Genomic DNA, 19,112 nt, shown 5'->3' on the forward strand with positions numbered 1-19,112 from the left:
AGCAAGCAGGCTTTGCTAGTGTTATATTTAAAGTAGATGTTCTTTTAGTTCTGCAGGGAACTATTAATTTCACAAAGTGTATAATTAACATACACAACAGCCTACGTATTAAGTTAGTGCTAACACAGGTTCTTACACAGCTGGCATATAACATGATTAAGACAATTTGCCAGTTTTTTTCATTTAGTTTAAGTGAACAAGCCAGAGGCTAGAGGGATTGCCAAGAAAAAAATGCAACGATTGAGAAATCTTTTATTGGAAGGTTGACAGAATACAAGAAAGACAAAAGGAGTTTATGAAACAGATAAGAATGTCATTTCAATCTCAGATGTTATATAAATCTGTTTAATTATGCATCGTGCATGATGAAAAAAAAAACTGTGAATCGCTTTTGGGTGACACAGAGGAAGGTCTTACATGCTGTTTGGCTGAAGTGTTTTTTAACATGTAGAACAAGGGGAGGAACCTATAGTTTTCTCCACCTCTTGTTCAACTTGTCACCTCAACATCTTACAGATATATAAGCTGCCAAATGTTATCGACAAGCTTACACTTCTCTGAGGGATCGATAAAGAGGACTTTTTTTATAAGATGTCAAACCTCAAACTGAGAGAACTGTGTTCATGGGCCTTTTACCGGGCCATATTTGCCGAGTTTCTGGGTACAATGATCTTTGTGTTCTTTGGACTTGGATCTGCTCTGAAATGGCCTGCTGCCCTGCCAACGGTGCTCCAGATCTCCCTGGCATTTGGTTTGGTAATAGCAAGTGTCGTCCAAACGATGGGACCTATTAGTGGAGCAAACATAAATCCAGCTGTTACCATTGCCTTCCTTGTTGGATCTCATATCTCTATCTGGAGAGCTGCATTTTACATCATTGCTCAGATTCTGGGGGGATTGGCCGGGGCTGGTATACTGTGGGGGGTTGTTCCACCAGCTGTCCGAGGGAACCTTGCCATCAATGCTGTAAGTATAAAAAATAAAGCATGTATAGATGACCAACATCTGTCTTACCATGTACAATGTAAGGATTATATATAACCTATCGTTGTAGCATATGTAAACAAATGACCATGTTACTAATCCTACATTGTAAATGTGTATTATGCACAATAATTTTAAATTTTTACAATAAAAAGACAGATCTGTACACTTAAAAAAACTAGAGAATCTAAAAAGTACACACACACATATATATATACTGTATTTATTTACTTTTTTATTTATATTTTTACCCTGAAAATAGAGGGTAAAATTAAAGTTAGGGTGCGTGATACACGCTGATAAATAAGATATGTATATATATATAAACATTTCTTGAAGTTGTGCATATTACCATTAAAAATGCAAAAAAAATGTGTTTTAGCTTGTACCCTATCATGAGATAAATACGGGGGCTGCCAGTGCCGACCTCCTTCTGCAAGTGATAGTTACTTGTCTCTTTGATACTTCCAAGTCACAGATTTGGAACACACATGCAACAAGTGAAAGTCAGAGAAAAATCAAATTTCCTTATCGCTGCAATAATATTTTTTCCATGACTTATTGCGGTTTAACCCTTTCGCTGCCAGGTACATTTTTGTTTTCTTTTTGCATACATTAATAAAATAGAAAATAACATTACCAGTAAAACCTCGGTTTGAGAGTAACTTGGTTTGAGCGTTTTGCAAGACAAGCAACATTTTTTCTGTTTCAATATTTTATTGGATTTTCAAAAATTATAACAAGCCCACACAGGGGCGACATAGAACAAAGTAAGGTTTGAGCGTTTTTCAAGTCAAGCAACATTTTTTAATAAATTTTGACTTATACAAGCGATGTCTTGATATACAAGTTATGTCACATCACAACTGTGTATAATAGAGTAGAGAGGCGCCTCTAAGTGTAGCAATCTGGTTACATTTAATGAAGGTTCAACATTAAGCAACATATTGCTAAACTTAGAGGTGCCTCTCTTCTCTTTTATATTCTGTAGCTCCTGATGGATTTTGCTTCTAATCCCCTTGTGGAGGCTTCCATTTGTGGATGGACATTTTATGGTTACACAAACTGTTCACATTCCTATAATCTTTTTATATGGACTATAAACTGAAGGATTTATGAATAAATGGTTGTGGAACGAATCATTTGAGTTTCCATTATTTCTTTTGGGGAAATTTGTTTTGATATACAAGTGCTTTGGATTACAAGCATGTTTCTGGAACAAATTATGCTCGCAATCCAAGGTTTTACTGTATTATTTTAGTACAACTGTTTATCAAACCCATATTTTTAGAAAACTACACCCAAAATAATTTTAGTGTACATAAAGATAATATACTACCTGTTTTTAAGTACAATAAGAAAAGATGCAGTCACTAGATATGGAATAGATGCAAAAAATAGATAGAAAGCATATTAACAATGAATCATTGCCCTCAAATTACTGCTCTCACTTTGGTGTACACGGCCTTAGCTGATCTGTATGGCGCAATTGTCATGATCATTAGCAGACTCAGTATACGGGTTTATGTTTGTATGTGCGCATACTGGGGGGGGGGGGGCAATTTTTTTTTAGCAGGGATTATTTATTTTATCTTTTTAAATGTTATTATTTATTTTTATATACTATCGCAGACGGACTGAAAGCCCCCTATGTGATAGCATAATGCAAGTGACAGGCTCTCTTTAAGACAATAGTGATCTTCTGCTCTCACTGAAGCTAACTGAGCTCATATCATGTTTCTTACCCGGCCATGGAATTTATGGACAGACAACATTGATCCTGCAAGTGATCAAAGCAGATTGTTTCCAATGTCAGTCTTATGAGGGATGACCAGCAGATGGATATTTGCTGACGTCCCACCACTCTCGCTGCTGACACCTCCCATGATGGTCCTAGGCACCCAGGTCAAACAGATAAGCCGGGGACATATAGTGGTGGGGTCAGGAGTGGGGGCAGCAACTAACAGGCTGTAGAAAAGATCAAGTGGCTTGACAACTGCCAGAGTCACTCCAATTAAAAAAGCAGACATTTCACAGAGAAAATTTAAACTAACTCCCTGCAGTGGTAGTGGCCAAGATCTGTTTACAGGTCGGTGCTGTCTCAAACATACGCCTTGCGTTGGCAGCAGTGAAAGGGTCAAACATTGGCATGACGGCCAGGCAACTACCTTTTTCAGAAGGTAACCTCAGTTTTTTTTTTCCCCCTGTTACAGGTGAGATTTAATACAAGTTGTATAACCCACTACCTGTTCATTTCACTATGCTTATTTGTTCCAAATATTGAAACTGGCAGCAGATTTGAGTGGTACACAATTTAATCTTATTGAAACATACTGTATTATTTATCCAGTGTTTCAAAGTTTATAGTATTTTTTTTAATAATATACTAATGAAGTGTTAGAAATCACAATGTCATGTATACAAACTTTGGAGGGATCATCAGCATGAGGAAGGAGGTCCTGATTTTGCTATATACTGTAGAGCTTTGATTATCACTAGAGGGATTACCAGCATGAGGAAGGAGTCCTTATTCCTCTATATAGATCTTTATTTTTCACTAGAGGGATCACCAACAGAAGGAAGGAGGTCCTGGTTCTCTTATATAGATCTTTAGTTATCACAATAGAGATCATCAGTAGAAGGAATGAATGAGATCCTGATTGCCCTATATAGATTTTTAGTTATCACTAGAGGGATCACCAACAGGAGGAAGCAGGTCCTGATTCCCTTATACAAACCTTCCGTTATCACAAGATTGATCACCAGCAGGAAGCAGGTCCTGATTCCTCTATGTAGATATTTAGTTATCACTGGAGAGATCACCAAAAGAAGGAAGGAGGTCATGATTCCCATGTATAGATCTTTAGTTATCACAAGAGGGATCACCAGCAGGGGGATGGAGGTCCTGATAGCCCTATAAAGATCTTTTGTTATCAATAAAGGGCTCACCAGCAGGTTGAAGGAGGTCCTGATTCCTCTATGTAGATCTTTAGTTATCACTAGAGGAGTAAACAGCAGGAGGAAGGAGGTCCTGATTCCTCTATAGATCTTTAGTTTTCACAAAAGGGATCTCCTACAGAAATAAGGAGGTCCTGGTTCCTGTATATAGATATTTAATTATCACAAGAGGAATCACCAGCAGAAGGAAGTAGATTTTGATTCCTCAATATAGATCTTTAGCTATCACTAGTTGGGTCACCTGCAGGAGGAAGAAGGTCCTTATTCTTCTATATAGACCTTTAGTTATCACAAAAGAGTTCACCAGCAGGAGGAACAAGGTCCTAATTCCTTTATGTAGATCTTTACTTTTCACTATAGGATTTACCAGCAGGAGAAAGGAAGGTCCTGATTCCTCTATATCAGGGGTCTCAAAACTTCCTAAACAAAGGGTATGTTTACCATCCTTCAAACTTTAGGGGAGGGGCAGACTGTGGCCACTGGAAGTAGAAAAGTTGCTAATGCTATTTGGGAAAAAAACAATGCCATTTCGTTGGTGTCAGTGGGAGGAATTGTGCCCCATTGATGTCATTGGGCCCCGTTGTTGGTGTTAGTGACAAAGAGAAGCAGACTCAATGGACGACTTGATCATTTTCTGACATCATTTTGTATGTTTCTAATTGTTACTGATAAATAATTCTTCTACTTCTACTTTGGACTATAAAAAGCAAGGTATGACATAATTATGACGGTTGTTTGTCCATACAGAGTACAGCATTAAAAAAAAAAATGACAGCAGTTGAATTTAAGATTGTGATATGACTAAACGCATAAAGCTATTAAAAAAAATTCCTTAACCTAGCCCTGAGAAGCTAGTGCTCTTTCACCGTCACAGTACGGTCAGAACATGCATTTTACAATCTAATTAAATATAATAACAGAGTGTGTACCTTATCCAGTCACTGCTTCATTAAACCTCCACTGGTTTGATGACTGAATTACATCTGACATTTTTCCATACGTTTTGAGGTTCTAATCCTAAACTCTGTAGATGAAGAAGAGGACTCAGGTTTGAAGCCACCATGTCCTCTTCTTCAGTGCATAATGACAAATACACACGGTTTGATTATTTTACCCAATTGGTGCGCAATTGCACCAGAACAACAGAATCCGCAAACAATCAAATAGCCATCATTTCCCTTCTGATTAATTTGGATTTGATTTAGATTGGATTTGATCAAACAGTGTGGAGATACTTTGGGCCAAATCCTCAAAAGAGATACGACGGCGTATCTACTGATACGCCGTCGTATCCCTGTTTCTATCTTTGGAACTGATCCACAGAATCAGTTTCCAAAAGATAGGGAGAAGATCCGACATGTGTAAGAGACTTACACTGCCGGATCTTAGGATGCAGTACCGCATCCGCCGCAGGGGGCATTTCGCGTCGAAATGCCGCCTCGGGTATGCAAATTAGCACTTACGGAGATCCACAAAGCTTTTCAGCTTCGTTTTTTCTCCGTAAGTTTTAGTTTTGAATCGTAACTTTAGGGCTGCTTTTACAAAGTGTAAAGTTAGTACACCATGTAAAAGCAGACCCTTCTGTCCAGCGACGCGTTTTTTTTTTGTTTTGAATTTTTTTTTTTCGCGCCGTATCTTTTTTTTTTCTGACGCAACTTTATTGACCCGTCGCAATCCACAAAGCTCGGCGTAACGTAATTTCGCGCTATGCACGTCGGGAAAATGACGTCACGAGCATGCGCAGTACGGCCGGCGCGGGAGCGCGCCTCATTTAAATGGGAATCGCCCCCATGAAAAGAGGAACGCCTTGCGCCGGCGGAATTTAAGTTACACAGCCAAAAATGTCTGGGTAAGTGCTTTGTGGATCGGGCACTTAGGTAGAAATTTTAAGGCAGTGTAACTTATATGCCAAAAATTAAGTTACGCCGGATCTTTGTGGATTACCCCCTTTGTTCATAAATAGGAATGGACCAGAACCAATCAATACCAGGCCCTTTGGGTCTGGCATAGAGTGTAAGGGGAACTCCATGCCAAAATGAAAAAAAAAAATTGTCGTGGGGTCCTTTACAAAATTCATACCAGACCATTATCCAAGCAAGCAGCATGGCAGGCCAGGAAGGGGGGGGGGATCAAGCGAGGAATTGTCAAAAACTGTCTATTGTGGTTTCTACTTTATAACACATTTTGGTGAATGGGTAGGGATCATATGGGGGGGGGCGGGATCTGGGGGCCCCCTTGTGCCCCGCCTGCAGACCCCCACAACCATCGGGCCAGAGTTGTGGGGAAGAGGCCCTTGTCCCCATCGACAGGCCTGGTATCAGGGGGGGTGCTCGCTCATCCCCCCTTTCCTGGCCTGCCAGGCTGCTTGCTCGGATAAGGGTCTGGTATGGATTTTGGGGGGGACCCCACACCAATAAATTGTTTTAATTTGTCATAGAGTTCCCCTTAAAATCTATGCCAGACCCAAAGGGCCTGTTATGGGTTTTGGGGGGAACCCCATGCTGTTTTTTTTCTTAATTCTGTCATAGGATTCCCCTAACTACTTAAATGCACTATTATATACTCTGCACTGACTGTACTGTATATATACAGTGAGGAAAATAAGTATTTGAACACCCTGCTATTTTGCAAGTTCTCCCACTTGGAAATCATGGAGGGGTCTGAAATTGTCATCGTAGGTGCATGTCCACTGTGAGAGACATAATCAAAAAAAAAATTTGATTTTTTAACTATTTATTTGTATGATACAGCTGCAAATAAGTATTTGAACACCTGTCTATCAGCTAGTATTCTGACCCTCAAAGACCTGTTAGTCTGCCTTTAAAATGTCCACCTCCACTCCATTTATTATCCTAAATTAGATGCACCTGTTTGAGGTCATTAGCTGCATAAAGACACCTGTCCACCCCATACAATCAGTAAGAATCCAACTACTAACATGACCAAGACCAAAGAGCTGTCCAAAGACACTAGAGACAAAATTGTACACCTCCACAAGGCTGGAAAGGGCTACGGGGAAATTGCCAAGCAGCTTGGTGAAAAAAGGTCCACTGTTGGAGCAATCATTAGAAAATGGAAGAAGCTAAACATGACTGTCAATCTCCCTCGGACTGGGGCTCCATGCAAAATCTCACCTCGTGGGGTCTCAATGATCCTAAGAAAGGTGAGAAATCAGCCCAGGACTACACGGGAGGAGCTGGTCAATGACCTGAAAAGAGCTGGGACCACCGTTTCCAAGGTTACTGTTGGTAATACACTAAGACATCATGGTTTGAAATCATGCATGGCACGGAAGGTTCCCCTGCTTAAGCCAGCACATGTCAAGGCCCGTCTTAAATTTGCCAATGACCATTTGGATGATCCAGAGGAGTCATGGGAGAAAGTCATGTGGTCAGATGAGACCAAAATAGAACTTTTTGGTCATAATTCCACTAACCGTGTTTGGAGGAAGAAGAATGATGAGTACCATCCCAAGAACACCATCCCTACTGTGAAGCATGGGGGTGGTAGCATCATGCTTTGGGGGTGTTTTTCTGCACATGGGACAGGGCGACTGCACTGTATTAAGGAGAGGATGACCGGGGCCATGTATTGCGAGATTTTGGGCAACAACCTCCTTCCCTCAGTTAGAGCTTTGAAGATGGGTCGAGGCTGGGTCTTCCAACATGACAATGACCCGAAGCACACAGCCAGGATAACCAAGGAGTGGCTCTGTAAGAAGCATATCAAGGTTCTGGCGTGGCCTAGCCAGTCTCCAGACCTAAACCCAATAGAGAATCTTTGGAGGGAGCTCAAACTCCGTGTTTCTCAGCGACAGCCCAGAAACCTGACTGATCTAGAGAAGATCTGTGTGGAGGAGTGGGCCAAAATCCCTCCTCCAGTGTGTGCAAACCTGGTGAAAAACTACAAGAAACGTTTGACCTCTGTAATTGCAAACAAAGGCTACTGTACCAAATATTAACATTGATTTTCTCAGGTGTTCAAATACTTATTTGCAGCTGTATCATACAAATAAATAGTTAAAAAAATCATACATTGTGATTTCTGGATTTTTTTTTTTTATTATGTCTCTCACAGTGGACATGCACCTACAATAACAATTTCAGACCCCTCCATGATTTCCAAGTGGGAGAACTTGCAAAATAGCAGGGTGTTCAAATACTTATTTTCATCACTGTATATATATATATATATATATATATATATATATATATATATATATATATATATATATATATATATATATATATTAGACTGTCTGTATTTATAGTCTACACTGAATGCACTGTATGTAAATGTATTAATGCATTGCCTGCACTGTATATATACTCTACACTGTGTATATATATATATATATATATATATATATATATATATATATATATATATATATATATATTAAACTGCCTGAAAGCCACTAACTAACCTGCCTAATCTAGCTGAAGTTCTCTCAATCTCTCCACTATCACACCTCATACGGTCGGCATTCAAGCAGCCTTATACAATATAGTGTGGGGCGTGAACTTAGCCCCCTGAGCCATGATTAGCCAAAGTCACCCTGCCTTTGGCCAATTATGGCTCCCACAGCAGCTCACGCTGTGATTGGCCAAAGCATGCAGGTCAGGTGCATGCTTTGGCCAATCAGCAGCCGGAAATGCACTTCGTGCAATCTCATAGTGCATAGTTCTCAGCAGCATGCAAATTTGTCGCAACGCGCCCCATATGTTTAGTTTGTTTGTGGACAAACTAAGTCCTGATGTTCGAGTCAAACTTACTTTCGATTCGAACATCGGGACCATCCCTGTTCATAAATATGAAAGTAATTTGATCGATCTGATCATGAGTTTACATGGTGGAGACAGATGTGGGATAGAAAATTTATAAATTAGGTTATGATCGTGTCTTAGCTATCAATAAAAACTGATTATCCACGTGTGACATATCGATCAACTATAGATTGATTATTGGAAGAGATTATTCTGAAAATAAATTAATCTATTATCGAAGTGTGTATAGCCACCATAATGGTCAGTACAGAACATTCTAAGTATTTACCAAGAGGCACAGCATGATAAAAATCTTCCACCAGTCTTTACTGAGCGTTGAGATATTTCAATATCATACCTGTCGTTCCTAAGAAATCTGATATGCTGTTTAAATAACATTTTATCAAGAAACGCGTCATAATAAAACTGTAAATAAATATCTTTTTAAAATAATTTTTACTAAACTTTATGAGCTCACATAGATGGACATTCTTGTCAAACTCAGCACTGTCTAAAATGGATGGCTTCCTTTCAAGCCATTTATTGTGTATAGTGTGTTGCTAGCTGTGATTGGTCAACTTAATCACATTGTACAGACAGGGCCAATCACAGTTCATCTGTACTATGTGATTAGCTTTGACAAACCACAGCTAAATCACAAGACAGACTGGATGATTAAGTTCATTAAAATGCTTGCGTATAACAATGTAATACACTGCTATAAGCCCACATAATGTGTAATAAATGTAAATTAAAAAAACACTTACATTTATTTATTTATTTTTGAATTATAAAAAAGTAATTTTTCATACTGTCACCAGTCAGTGTCCCTGATCACTGCCACACAAGTTATATGATGACACTGGTGAAAGTATGTAAAAAAAAAAATCTTAATTTTCCAAAAATGTATGACAAAAAATTACAACTTCAAAAAACACAAAATGCCTCTTACTAAATACCCTGGACTGTCTACTTTCCAATAAGGATAATTTGGGGGGTATTTCTGTTATTTTAGGGCCTCAATAAATGACCTAGGCCGTCAGTACATCAGGATTGATCAATTTTCAGATATATACCATAGTTTGTGGACTCTATAACTTTCCTACAGACTAAATAATATACACTGATTTGGGTTATTTTCACCAAAGAAATGTAGCAGTATACATTTATGAAGAACAATTATTTATTTGCAAAAATTTATAACGGAAATAAAGAAAACATGTTCTATTTTTCAAAAACTTCAATAATTTTACACTTATATAGCAAAAACAAAAACTAGTTGTGATTAAAGCGGATATCCACCCTAAAGTGGAATTTCCGCTCATCGGATCCCCCCCCCCCCCTCCGGTGCCACAATTGGCACCTTTCGGGGGTGAGGGGAGACAGGACACCTGTCTTTGTCCACCTAATCATGTCCAAAGGACATTTAGAAAACTGAATTTTTGCTGGCACCTAATTGTTTGTTGGTTAGTTGGCTAATTGGTTGGTTGAATGGTTGGTTGGCTGATGTGAACACTAACAACTTCTGAGTGAAAAGTCTTGACTCCTTTTGTAAATGAACCCCACTAGTATTTGGACAAGTGCAGTAAAGCACACTTATTGTGCAGCACTACTAAGCAGGTTAGAAGTTGATTGGCTCCCATGCACAGCTGTAGCAGATTTTGCGCTCTCCAGTTTTAGTAAATCAACCCCATAGTATGCATACAAATGAAATTAGATTTTTTTCTGTATTTTGTCCTATATTATATTTATTACTTTTTTGGGGGTTACATAATAATTTTACAAGTAATGGGATTACACCACAAAATACCTGACACTAAAAGATAAACAAAAGAAGAAAAAAAAAGAAAAACGTTAAAACAAGGCTCATTAAAGCTACCATGAGCAAAATAACCAAGAACTGTGTAAAACACACAGAGGAAGGTTCTCCAGTGTTGTGGCAACAGAGTTTATTTGTTTTAAAACTGAATTTATTGAAGATTTTCATATGTGGTGAGACGTATGGCTCCCCCGGATATCTTTAATGAAAACACCTGATATGGTTATTATTTCTCAATCACTAACGTACATTTGTAAATTATTCTTAATATTTTTCATAGTAACCTACGTTAATTCCTAAATATATTTAGGGCACTAATGGGCACTATAATAAATTTTCATGTGTTTTTTTTTCTCTCTTATGTAAATTTCTATAAATTTCTATGATGAAAATGTTAATAAAAATATATTAAAAGTAAGAGTTTCATATAAACAGAGTTTATAACCCTTCCCACTCTATCCACTGGAAACATATTGTCTGTAGGCTAATTACATTTCCACGTATTACTTGGTGGCTCTGTGTTAATTCATTTTAGATTGCATTGACTATAATAGACAAAACTTTCTTTAGTAAATCTAGACTAAGTTTTCTCCAAATCCCTAGTAAGTTAGCTTCAATTTCTTCCAAAATTAAAAGTTCACAAGATAGTAAAACTAGCTACAACAACTCAAATCAATATAACATTGTGGCAGAAGGGATCATTTTAGGCACTAAATATTGTTATCCCATAACACAGATTTTAGAAGTTATTTCCAAACATATTATTAACTAATTAATGTAATTGTTTTAAATTAGAGTGCATGCTGGGTACTGTGTTCTCTGACAAAAACCTAATTTTACTATTTTAGCTCAGTAACAACACAACTCCAGGACTGGGTCTTGTTGTTGAGATGATTCTTACCTTCCAACTGGTTTTGTGTATCTTTGCATCCACTGATTCACGGCGATCAGATAATGTAGGATCTCCGGCTATTTCCATCGGCCTTTCTGTCACTCTGGGACATCTCATTGGAGTAAGTAATTTACTAAATTTCTTCTGACTTGAAACAACTATTGTATTTATTGGTTGATTCAGTGCATTAAGGGATGGTATAAAGTCACTCACTGCAATCAATTTGATTTAAATTGTTTAGGGTAGCTATGTAAACCCAAATGTATTTAATAAATGGTAGCATTCACCTCAATTAGGTTCCTTTTTGCACCTGGTGACCCAACCAGTAAGTGACTCCACAGCAAAATTTTTTCTCTGTAAATCTTCTGACTCTCGCAATGGACTGAAGTGGTGCACACACAGTTAAAAGGAAACTTTTGTTTTTGTAATGCGTATAAACTGATGTTTTTTCTCCATATATATATTATTCTATATATGTCAGCCTGAGGCAGACCTGGCCTATAGTGCGCTCACTGGAGCTATGGTATGGGGAAGCTGTAAACACAATGGGCAGAGGAAGGTGTGTAGAGAGCCAATGCACAGCTAAAAAGTTACTGAGCCATCGCTCCGATGGTAACCTACCTGTGCCTAATCTGTGCTAATGTTTTACTGGACATACTCCTATCCTTTAAAAAATGCTATATAATACTATTAGATATAAAAAAGTGACACATAGGGGTTGATTTACTAAAACTGAGAGTGAAAAATCAGCTTCTAACTTCAGCTTGTTCAATTAAGCTTTGACAATAAAACCTTGAAGCTGATTGGTTTCTGTGCAGAGCTGCACCAGATTTTGCACTTTCCGATTTTAGTAAATCAACCCTATACAGATCTTAGGAAAGCCAAAAATACTTTGAACAATACAATCGTGTTCTGAAGGATGATTATGGGCTAATTCACATGGCTGTCTAAATCGCTGTACAATGTATAGTCTTGTATGCATCTAAACGCAGCACTATGTGAAACAAGGGAGCCATGCACACAGATGTGTCTAAAAACTAAAATGTGAGTACAAAATGGAGTACAAAAAATGAAGCTGTATTAAGGGAAATTGTATCTGCAAAAGAAGGAAAGAGAAGAAAGGAAAGGAAAGGAAAAGAGAAGAGAAGAAAGAAAGGAGGGGAGAGGAAATAAGAGGAGAGCAGAGGACCTATCTGGTCACTCCCAGGTTGCTGACCCAATAGCCCTTAAGACATGATACCCCCAAAAACAGGGGGCTGGGTAGATTTTCCAGAAAAGGTTGTGTAGTACTGGGAGGCCACACGGTGAAGATGACCAGAGCCACTTGATTAAGGTAATGGGGGCTAATTACGAGAGGCAAATCCACTTTGCACTACAAGTGCACTTGAAATTGCACTTAGAAGTGCAGTCGCTGTAAATCTGAGGGGTAGATCTGAAACGAGGGGAAGCTCTGCTGATTTTATTATCCAATCATGTGCAAGCTAAAATTCTGTTTTGTATTTTCCTTGCATGTCCCCCTTGGATTTACAGCCACTGCACTTCCAAGAGAACTTGAAGTGCAAAGTGGATTTGCCTTTAGTAAATAAACCCCAATGTGTCTAAATGCTAGTACATCAAGTGCATATTTTATGCAGGATCTTCTGTTAGCTCTGCCGCTTTACTGCTGAAAGAAGGTGAGGAAGGAAAGGAAGGAAAGGAAAGGAGAAGAGAGGACCGGCCTGGTTACTCCCAGGTTGTTGCCCCCAACAGCCCCATTAAGGCTTGGCACCCCCCAAAAACAGGGGGCTGGGTAGATTTTGCAGAAAAGGTTTTGTAGTACTAAGAAGCTGCACAGTGAAGATGACCAGAGCCATTTGATTAAGAGAAGTATATCCTATTTGAGAATTGATTACCATGGGTAAGTGGAAGCCTGAAGTCCACTATATGTCTTGTACATTACAAAGCGCAATATCACAATGAGCTTTGAGGTTTTATTTCCAAAGCTTAATTGAGCAAGCTCATTGGTTTCTATGCAGAAGTGAGCTTGATTTTGCGCTTTCTAGCTTTAGTAAAAAAAAAACATTAAGTAGTTAAAAGTGGGGTATGCCTGTACTGAATACCTGTTTATCTTTACAGCCATTTCATTAAAATAATAATAACAATGTTTTAAACATTCCAGATATATTTCACTGGCTGCTCAATGAATCCTGTACGGTCCTTCTCTCCAGCTTGCATTGTGAAGATTTTTCGTAATCAGTGGGTAAGAAATTTTGAATGTTCATGTTGAGCGATCTGTTGGCTTAGCTGTAAGGCCTCGTACACACGGCCGAGTTTCTCGGCAAAAACCAGCAAGAAGCTTGCTGGGGTTTTTTTTTTTGCCGAGGAAACCGGTCGTGTGTACACTTTTCAATGAGGAAACCGCCGAGGATCACGTCGGGCCAAAAAGAAAGCATGTCTTCTTTTTCCTCAACAGCAATGGGAAAATTTGGCTCGCTGAGATCCTCGGCGGCTTCACAAGGAACTCGACGAGCAAGACGATGTGTTTCGCCCGTCGAGTTCCTCGGACGTGTGTACGAGGCTTAAGAGTTTCTGCAACACATTTTCTTTTCTTTTCTTAGGCCCCCCATTCACACTTTGCATAGTGTGAACATGCATTGCCACTTGTTTTTTTTTGGTGCATTTCTCACCTGTTTCTGTATGTCATGCATAGGGCAGCCCAATCACTTTTCAGGTGTGGAGCGCTGCTTGCTATTATACTGCGTGATTGGACACTTTTGTAGCACATTTTGTTGTGCATCCGCTACACACATTTCTGGTGCTGTAAACAATGAATCGCACCCAAATGCATTCTGTGCATATTGCTGCAGTTTTAGCACGATCCGTAATTCTGACATGATAAAATGTCAACGGGGCCTTAGTTCTTTTTTTTTTCTTTTTTATTAAGTTATCAAGTGTACTAGCATACAAAAAAACAAAAGGTCACAATAAGAAACACAGTCACCCACACAGGGGTTGTAACAGCCAGTAGAAAACTCTAGGATTCAAGTGACCATGTTGGATCATCGTATGGCTCAGGTCCTAATGATGGAACTTCTTGTGAATACCAGAAATGGTAGTAAAGGGAGAGTGTCTCCATTATCAACTCATATCTCTATTATATACATCACAACTATAAAATAACAAAGATACAATGGTTTATTAAGCATAGAGGCTGTGGTTGGGTCAGCCAACCATTTAGACCAAACTTTTTCATACTTTTTGGGGCTGCCCCCTTTATATAAAGGCAAGTTGACATTGACCAAATGTTTCCAAAAGGCAGGCCTTAGTTCTTTAGAATAAGTAGAACTATATTAAGATCCCCTGGTCATAAAATAAATTATTTTCTATAAAATGAAGTAACACAGAGTAAGTGTTGGTATTATTACTAATTTATATAGCACCAAAATATCCTTTTTAATTACAAGTACTAACAGTTGTAAAAGAAAAACATATGCAGCAGTAAAAAGACGCAGACATTTTTTTTTCATTAATTGAATAAATGTACAAATACATGGGTAAATACTACCTCCAAGTCACTCTGTGTGCCAAGCCTGCAACCTCCAGGGAGTTGTGACGTAAGTATCCCAGAAAGCTGCAGGACCAGTTTTACATCAATTTGTCGCCTAGATCAGAATGGTGTTACCCTTTTGGAGTTGAGTTTTGTTTTAATAATGCAAACAATTTTAGTAACAGTGGATAATGAATAAGAATCATCAGGCATATTGTTTGGAGAATAAAAACTGTTAATGTTGTCAACTCTATAAACTCTTAAAGTGCTTTAAAGCCCCATTTTATTTTTTTGTACCCTCAAAACACATTGGCTTTTTTATGTTGTCTTTTTGTGAGTAAACACCAATTTTAAAAGACATTGGACTCTCCCTTCTTTGTGCTAGCGCTCTCATTAGACATGTGCATTATCAAGCAATTATCAGCAAAAAAGGATATTTTAGATTGAATTTGGGAATAGGACATATATAAATTGCTGCCACCATTCTGATTATTTTTTTTACCCTCTTTATGGAGGAATTAAAAATCTTGCTGCTATCCATAATCCCTCTTGTCGTCAAGGACTAATGGAAATATGGCTAAATTCTAGTGTGGCTTTCAAACCTCTCTAAAATACAGATTTGTTTTAAATAGAAAAATTGTAAAACAACTTTATTTTTTATTTTTTTAATTGTAAAACAATTGAGAGCCATTACTGCTATCCATAATCTCTGTTGTCCTCAAGGACTAATGGAGCATAATTCCGATGTGGCTTTCACACTTCTCTAAAATGACCCATATGTTTTAAATTAAAAAATCTTAAAACAACTTTTTTTTCTTTTTTTAAATAGTAAAATAATTGAGAACCACAAAAGAGGCCTCCTGATGATCAATGTCACCACCAGGACTAACAGTGACGGAAATCCAAAATTGTCACCAGAACAAAAATAGAGGGAAAATGCTCTAATAGCAACACTTCCAGTAACAAATGTATATTTGGAGATATTTCCTCTCGCTTCATGTTGTGTTTATAGGACAAGAAGTGAAAGAAAATATCCCTAAATGAACCAGACTGCAAAAAATCTGGTAGGGGATTTAGCATTACCTGCTCTAAACAAAATGTCAGAAAAACATTTTGGCCTCAGAGGTACTTTAACTGTTATTAAAATGAGATATAAGCCACAAAGGGGATGCATTGTTTGCAGTCAGCTGGCCCTTATAATGTGGAACGAAACAGTAAACTACAACCATTGGGTAGCACTACATTGCAGGAAGCAGACTCTGCATATGTAAAAAAAACAAACAGGGCTGTCCCATGTACATATATAAACAACAAATATACACAGAAATATAGGGCAGCTGGATATAGGGCTGCAGCAATAGCAAATAATAATAACAATTAAAGACTTACATATATTTGACTTTTTAGTCAGCCTGGCTACATAAGACCAATAAAACATAAGAGTTGAATTCACAAGCCCCAGCACTAAAAGTGAAGTCCCATAAATTCCTCTTGGTAACAGATCCTCAGGGCCATTGTGCAGTTGGATTTATAATGCCATTGTCTACATGACAATGGCAGAATCACAACTGCTAAAAAGTTCCAGTCTAATTAAATTTAGTGTAGGTCATATGGTTATTTTATTGTAAATGTAATTATAAAATATACATTGATTGTTTTTTTTTTCCTCAGGTCTTCTGGGTTGGGCCACTGGTAGGAGGTATTGTGGCTTCCTTTATATACACCTACGTTCTGTACCCATATGCGAGGACACCCTCAGAAAGACTGGCCATATTTCTGGGAACATACCATCCTGCAGATGAATGGAACGAGCAGCAGGAACAGCACAGGAAGCGTTCACTGGACTGTCCAGAGCGTGTAAATAAGCGGTTCTCGATGTAGCAAGAATTCTTGTCAAATGGACAGTATCATTTGTGTTTCAAATTAGGGACCAATGTGCCAGTTAAATGGCTCCTGTCACTTATATTTCTCCTGTGCTGTTATGTTATGACAATGCACAGATTTTGTAGTTTTTTTTTTATTTTATCAGAGAAATTTTTAGCTTATTTTTGGTTAATTTATTGATTAAATTTATCTATGGTATAAGCCAATGGAAAACAGAAATCCCAGAGTATCACTGCCAAATGGCAGCTGATGAAGCTTGAAAAAAGAGTAGTATGATAGACTGAGTAACACGTTGGCAAAAAGAAAGTTTAATTTTAAGGCAACAATAGTAATCAATAACACTTTACTGAAAAAGTCACTTTCTTGAAATTATAAAGAATATAAATATTTTTACAAACTCTATAAAAAGAAATAAAAAAATATTAAAGGCTAAGCTCCTCCACTGCCAGATCCCTGTCAAAGAGAGTAACCTTACTAGTCATGGAGACAGGACTGCCATTAGAAATAATGGGGCCTGTACTGCCTACCCGATATGGCCCCCCATTCTGACAGGGCCAGGACCTGATCCCAACCACTCCTCCCCCTAGCCTGCAGGCAGTGTGCATCATGGAGAAATTTGAGTGGGGCAAACTTGTGCTAACAATGGGAGAGGTTTAAAACTTGTACAGAAAACAGGGGTCAAAAGTATGTAACATACAAAGTGCAGGTGTCTGGAGTATATAACATATAGGGTGCAGGTATAATGTACAAAATGCAGGTGTCAGCAATGTACAGAAAGCAGGGGTTAAGAGTAGGTAATGTACATGTGGGTAACACATAGAATGCTAGGGGTCAGGTGTGTAATGTACATAGTTCAACGGGCAGGAGTGGGGAATGTATAGAATGTATAGAATGCTAGGGGTCAGGTGTGTAATGTACATAGTTCAGGGGTCAGGAGTGGGTAATGTACAAGGTTCAAGGGGCAGGAGTGGGTAATGCATAGAGTGCAGGGGTCAGGTGTGTAATGTACATAGTGAAGGGGTCAGGTTTGTAATGTACTTTGTGCAGGAGTTAGAAGTTGGTCAAGATTGGGTAATGCATACAGTTCAGGAATCAGGTGTGTAATATACAGTGCAGGGGTCAGGAGTGGGTAATGTACATAGTTCAAGGGGCAGGAGTGGGTAACACAGTGCAAGATAATGTAACATACAGAGTGCAAGGGTTAGGAGGGGCAAAACACATGCAAAGGCTGCAAAGGCAGTGGATGGGGTGTACACAAATGATCTCTTAGTGACTGAACAGCATCAAGGTGGCATCGCTTATCAAACTTGCCCAATGCATTCAATGGGGCTGTGCTGCAACCCTGTGCAATACATGTTTGTGGTTGTATGAAATTACAGGTCAAATCAGGTGGTGAGCAGGCAATATAATGCCTCCTTAAAAACTGGTATAAGCCCTCTGAAAAGCTAGGTACGGTACTGGAAGGCTGGCACTACACCCTTGTCGTGGCCTTACATGGAAGCATTCGCATGAGACAGGGAAATGGCAACTGGTAGGGCTTATTCATAAAAAGAGTGAATTTCATGCCTTATGTGTTAGAGAAAAACTAATTTAGAGATGAGCAAAAGAAACAATTTTTCTGGCCTAAAAAAATTATATTAAGCTTTTGCAAATGCCTATTTCTAGGCAGAATATTTATTTTCAGATTTCACGTTAAAGCAGAAATTACTCAACTGATTCCTCGATGGATTTCTCCTGCCACATATTCTATTTCTTGTTGATCTAAGGATACTATTTTGCCAATGTTTTCACCCAAGATTCACACATTTTCACTCAAGATTCAAATAGCAACAGTTGAGTGAATCCTGATTGAAAACATTGATCAATAGACCCCTAAAATGTAGTTATTCAAACAGAATGGTTATTTATGCTGTGACACAGGGTGTATTTATAAAGCAGCAATTTAAACAATACATTTCCTGGCGTAGAATCAATCGCTGTCAGTTAAAACACATGGACCTAGAAGATTCAGCTGCAGAGAATGTTTGCTAAATGTCACATTCACTGTAATAAAAACATGCCCCTAGCTTTTACCGGTAGGTGGCCCTACATGTGAAATCTAAAGTGTGAAATTAACAGAGAGTCCCAGACAGCAGACGAGCCGTTTCCTGTCAAAGTGGAAAACTACTTTATGACTCATTCACATCATCAGTTATTCAACCATGTGTTTTGTAATGACATACATTGCCATGTGTTCACACGCACTGCACTGTAGTTGTAAAGGATCCCATGCAATTATCTTAA

At 38.4% G+C, this 19,112-nt stretch overlaps 1 protein-coding gene across 1 annotated transcript; it reads left to right on the plus strand.

Moving 5' to 3' along the window:
- Positions 1–390: 390 nt before the first annotated feature.
- On the plus strand, positions 391–18,721 carry LOC120929074 (aquaporin-5-like). Its single transcript, XM_040340267.1, has 4 exons — positions 391–966; positions 11,376–11,540; positions 13,578–13,658; positions 16,617–18,721. The coding sequence occupies exons 1-4, from the start codon at positions 592–594 to the stop codon at positions 16,824–16,826; spliced, it is 831 nt and encodes a 276-aa protein (XP_040196201.1). The 5' UTR covers positions 391–591; the 3' UTR covers positions 16,827–18,721.
- The last annotated feature ends 391 nt before the right edge of the window (positions 18,722–19,112 follow it).

This window comes from Rana temporaria, chromosome 2 (genome assembly GCF_905171775.1).
Source record: "Rana temporaria chromosome 2, aRanTem1.1, whole genome shotgun sequence".
In the NCBI taxonomy this organism is placed as follows: Eukaryota; Metazoa; Chordata; class Amphibia; order Anura; family Ranidae; genus Rana; species Rana temporaria.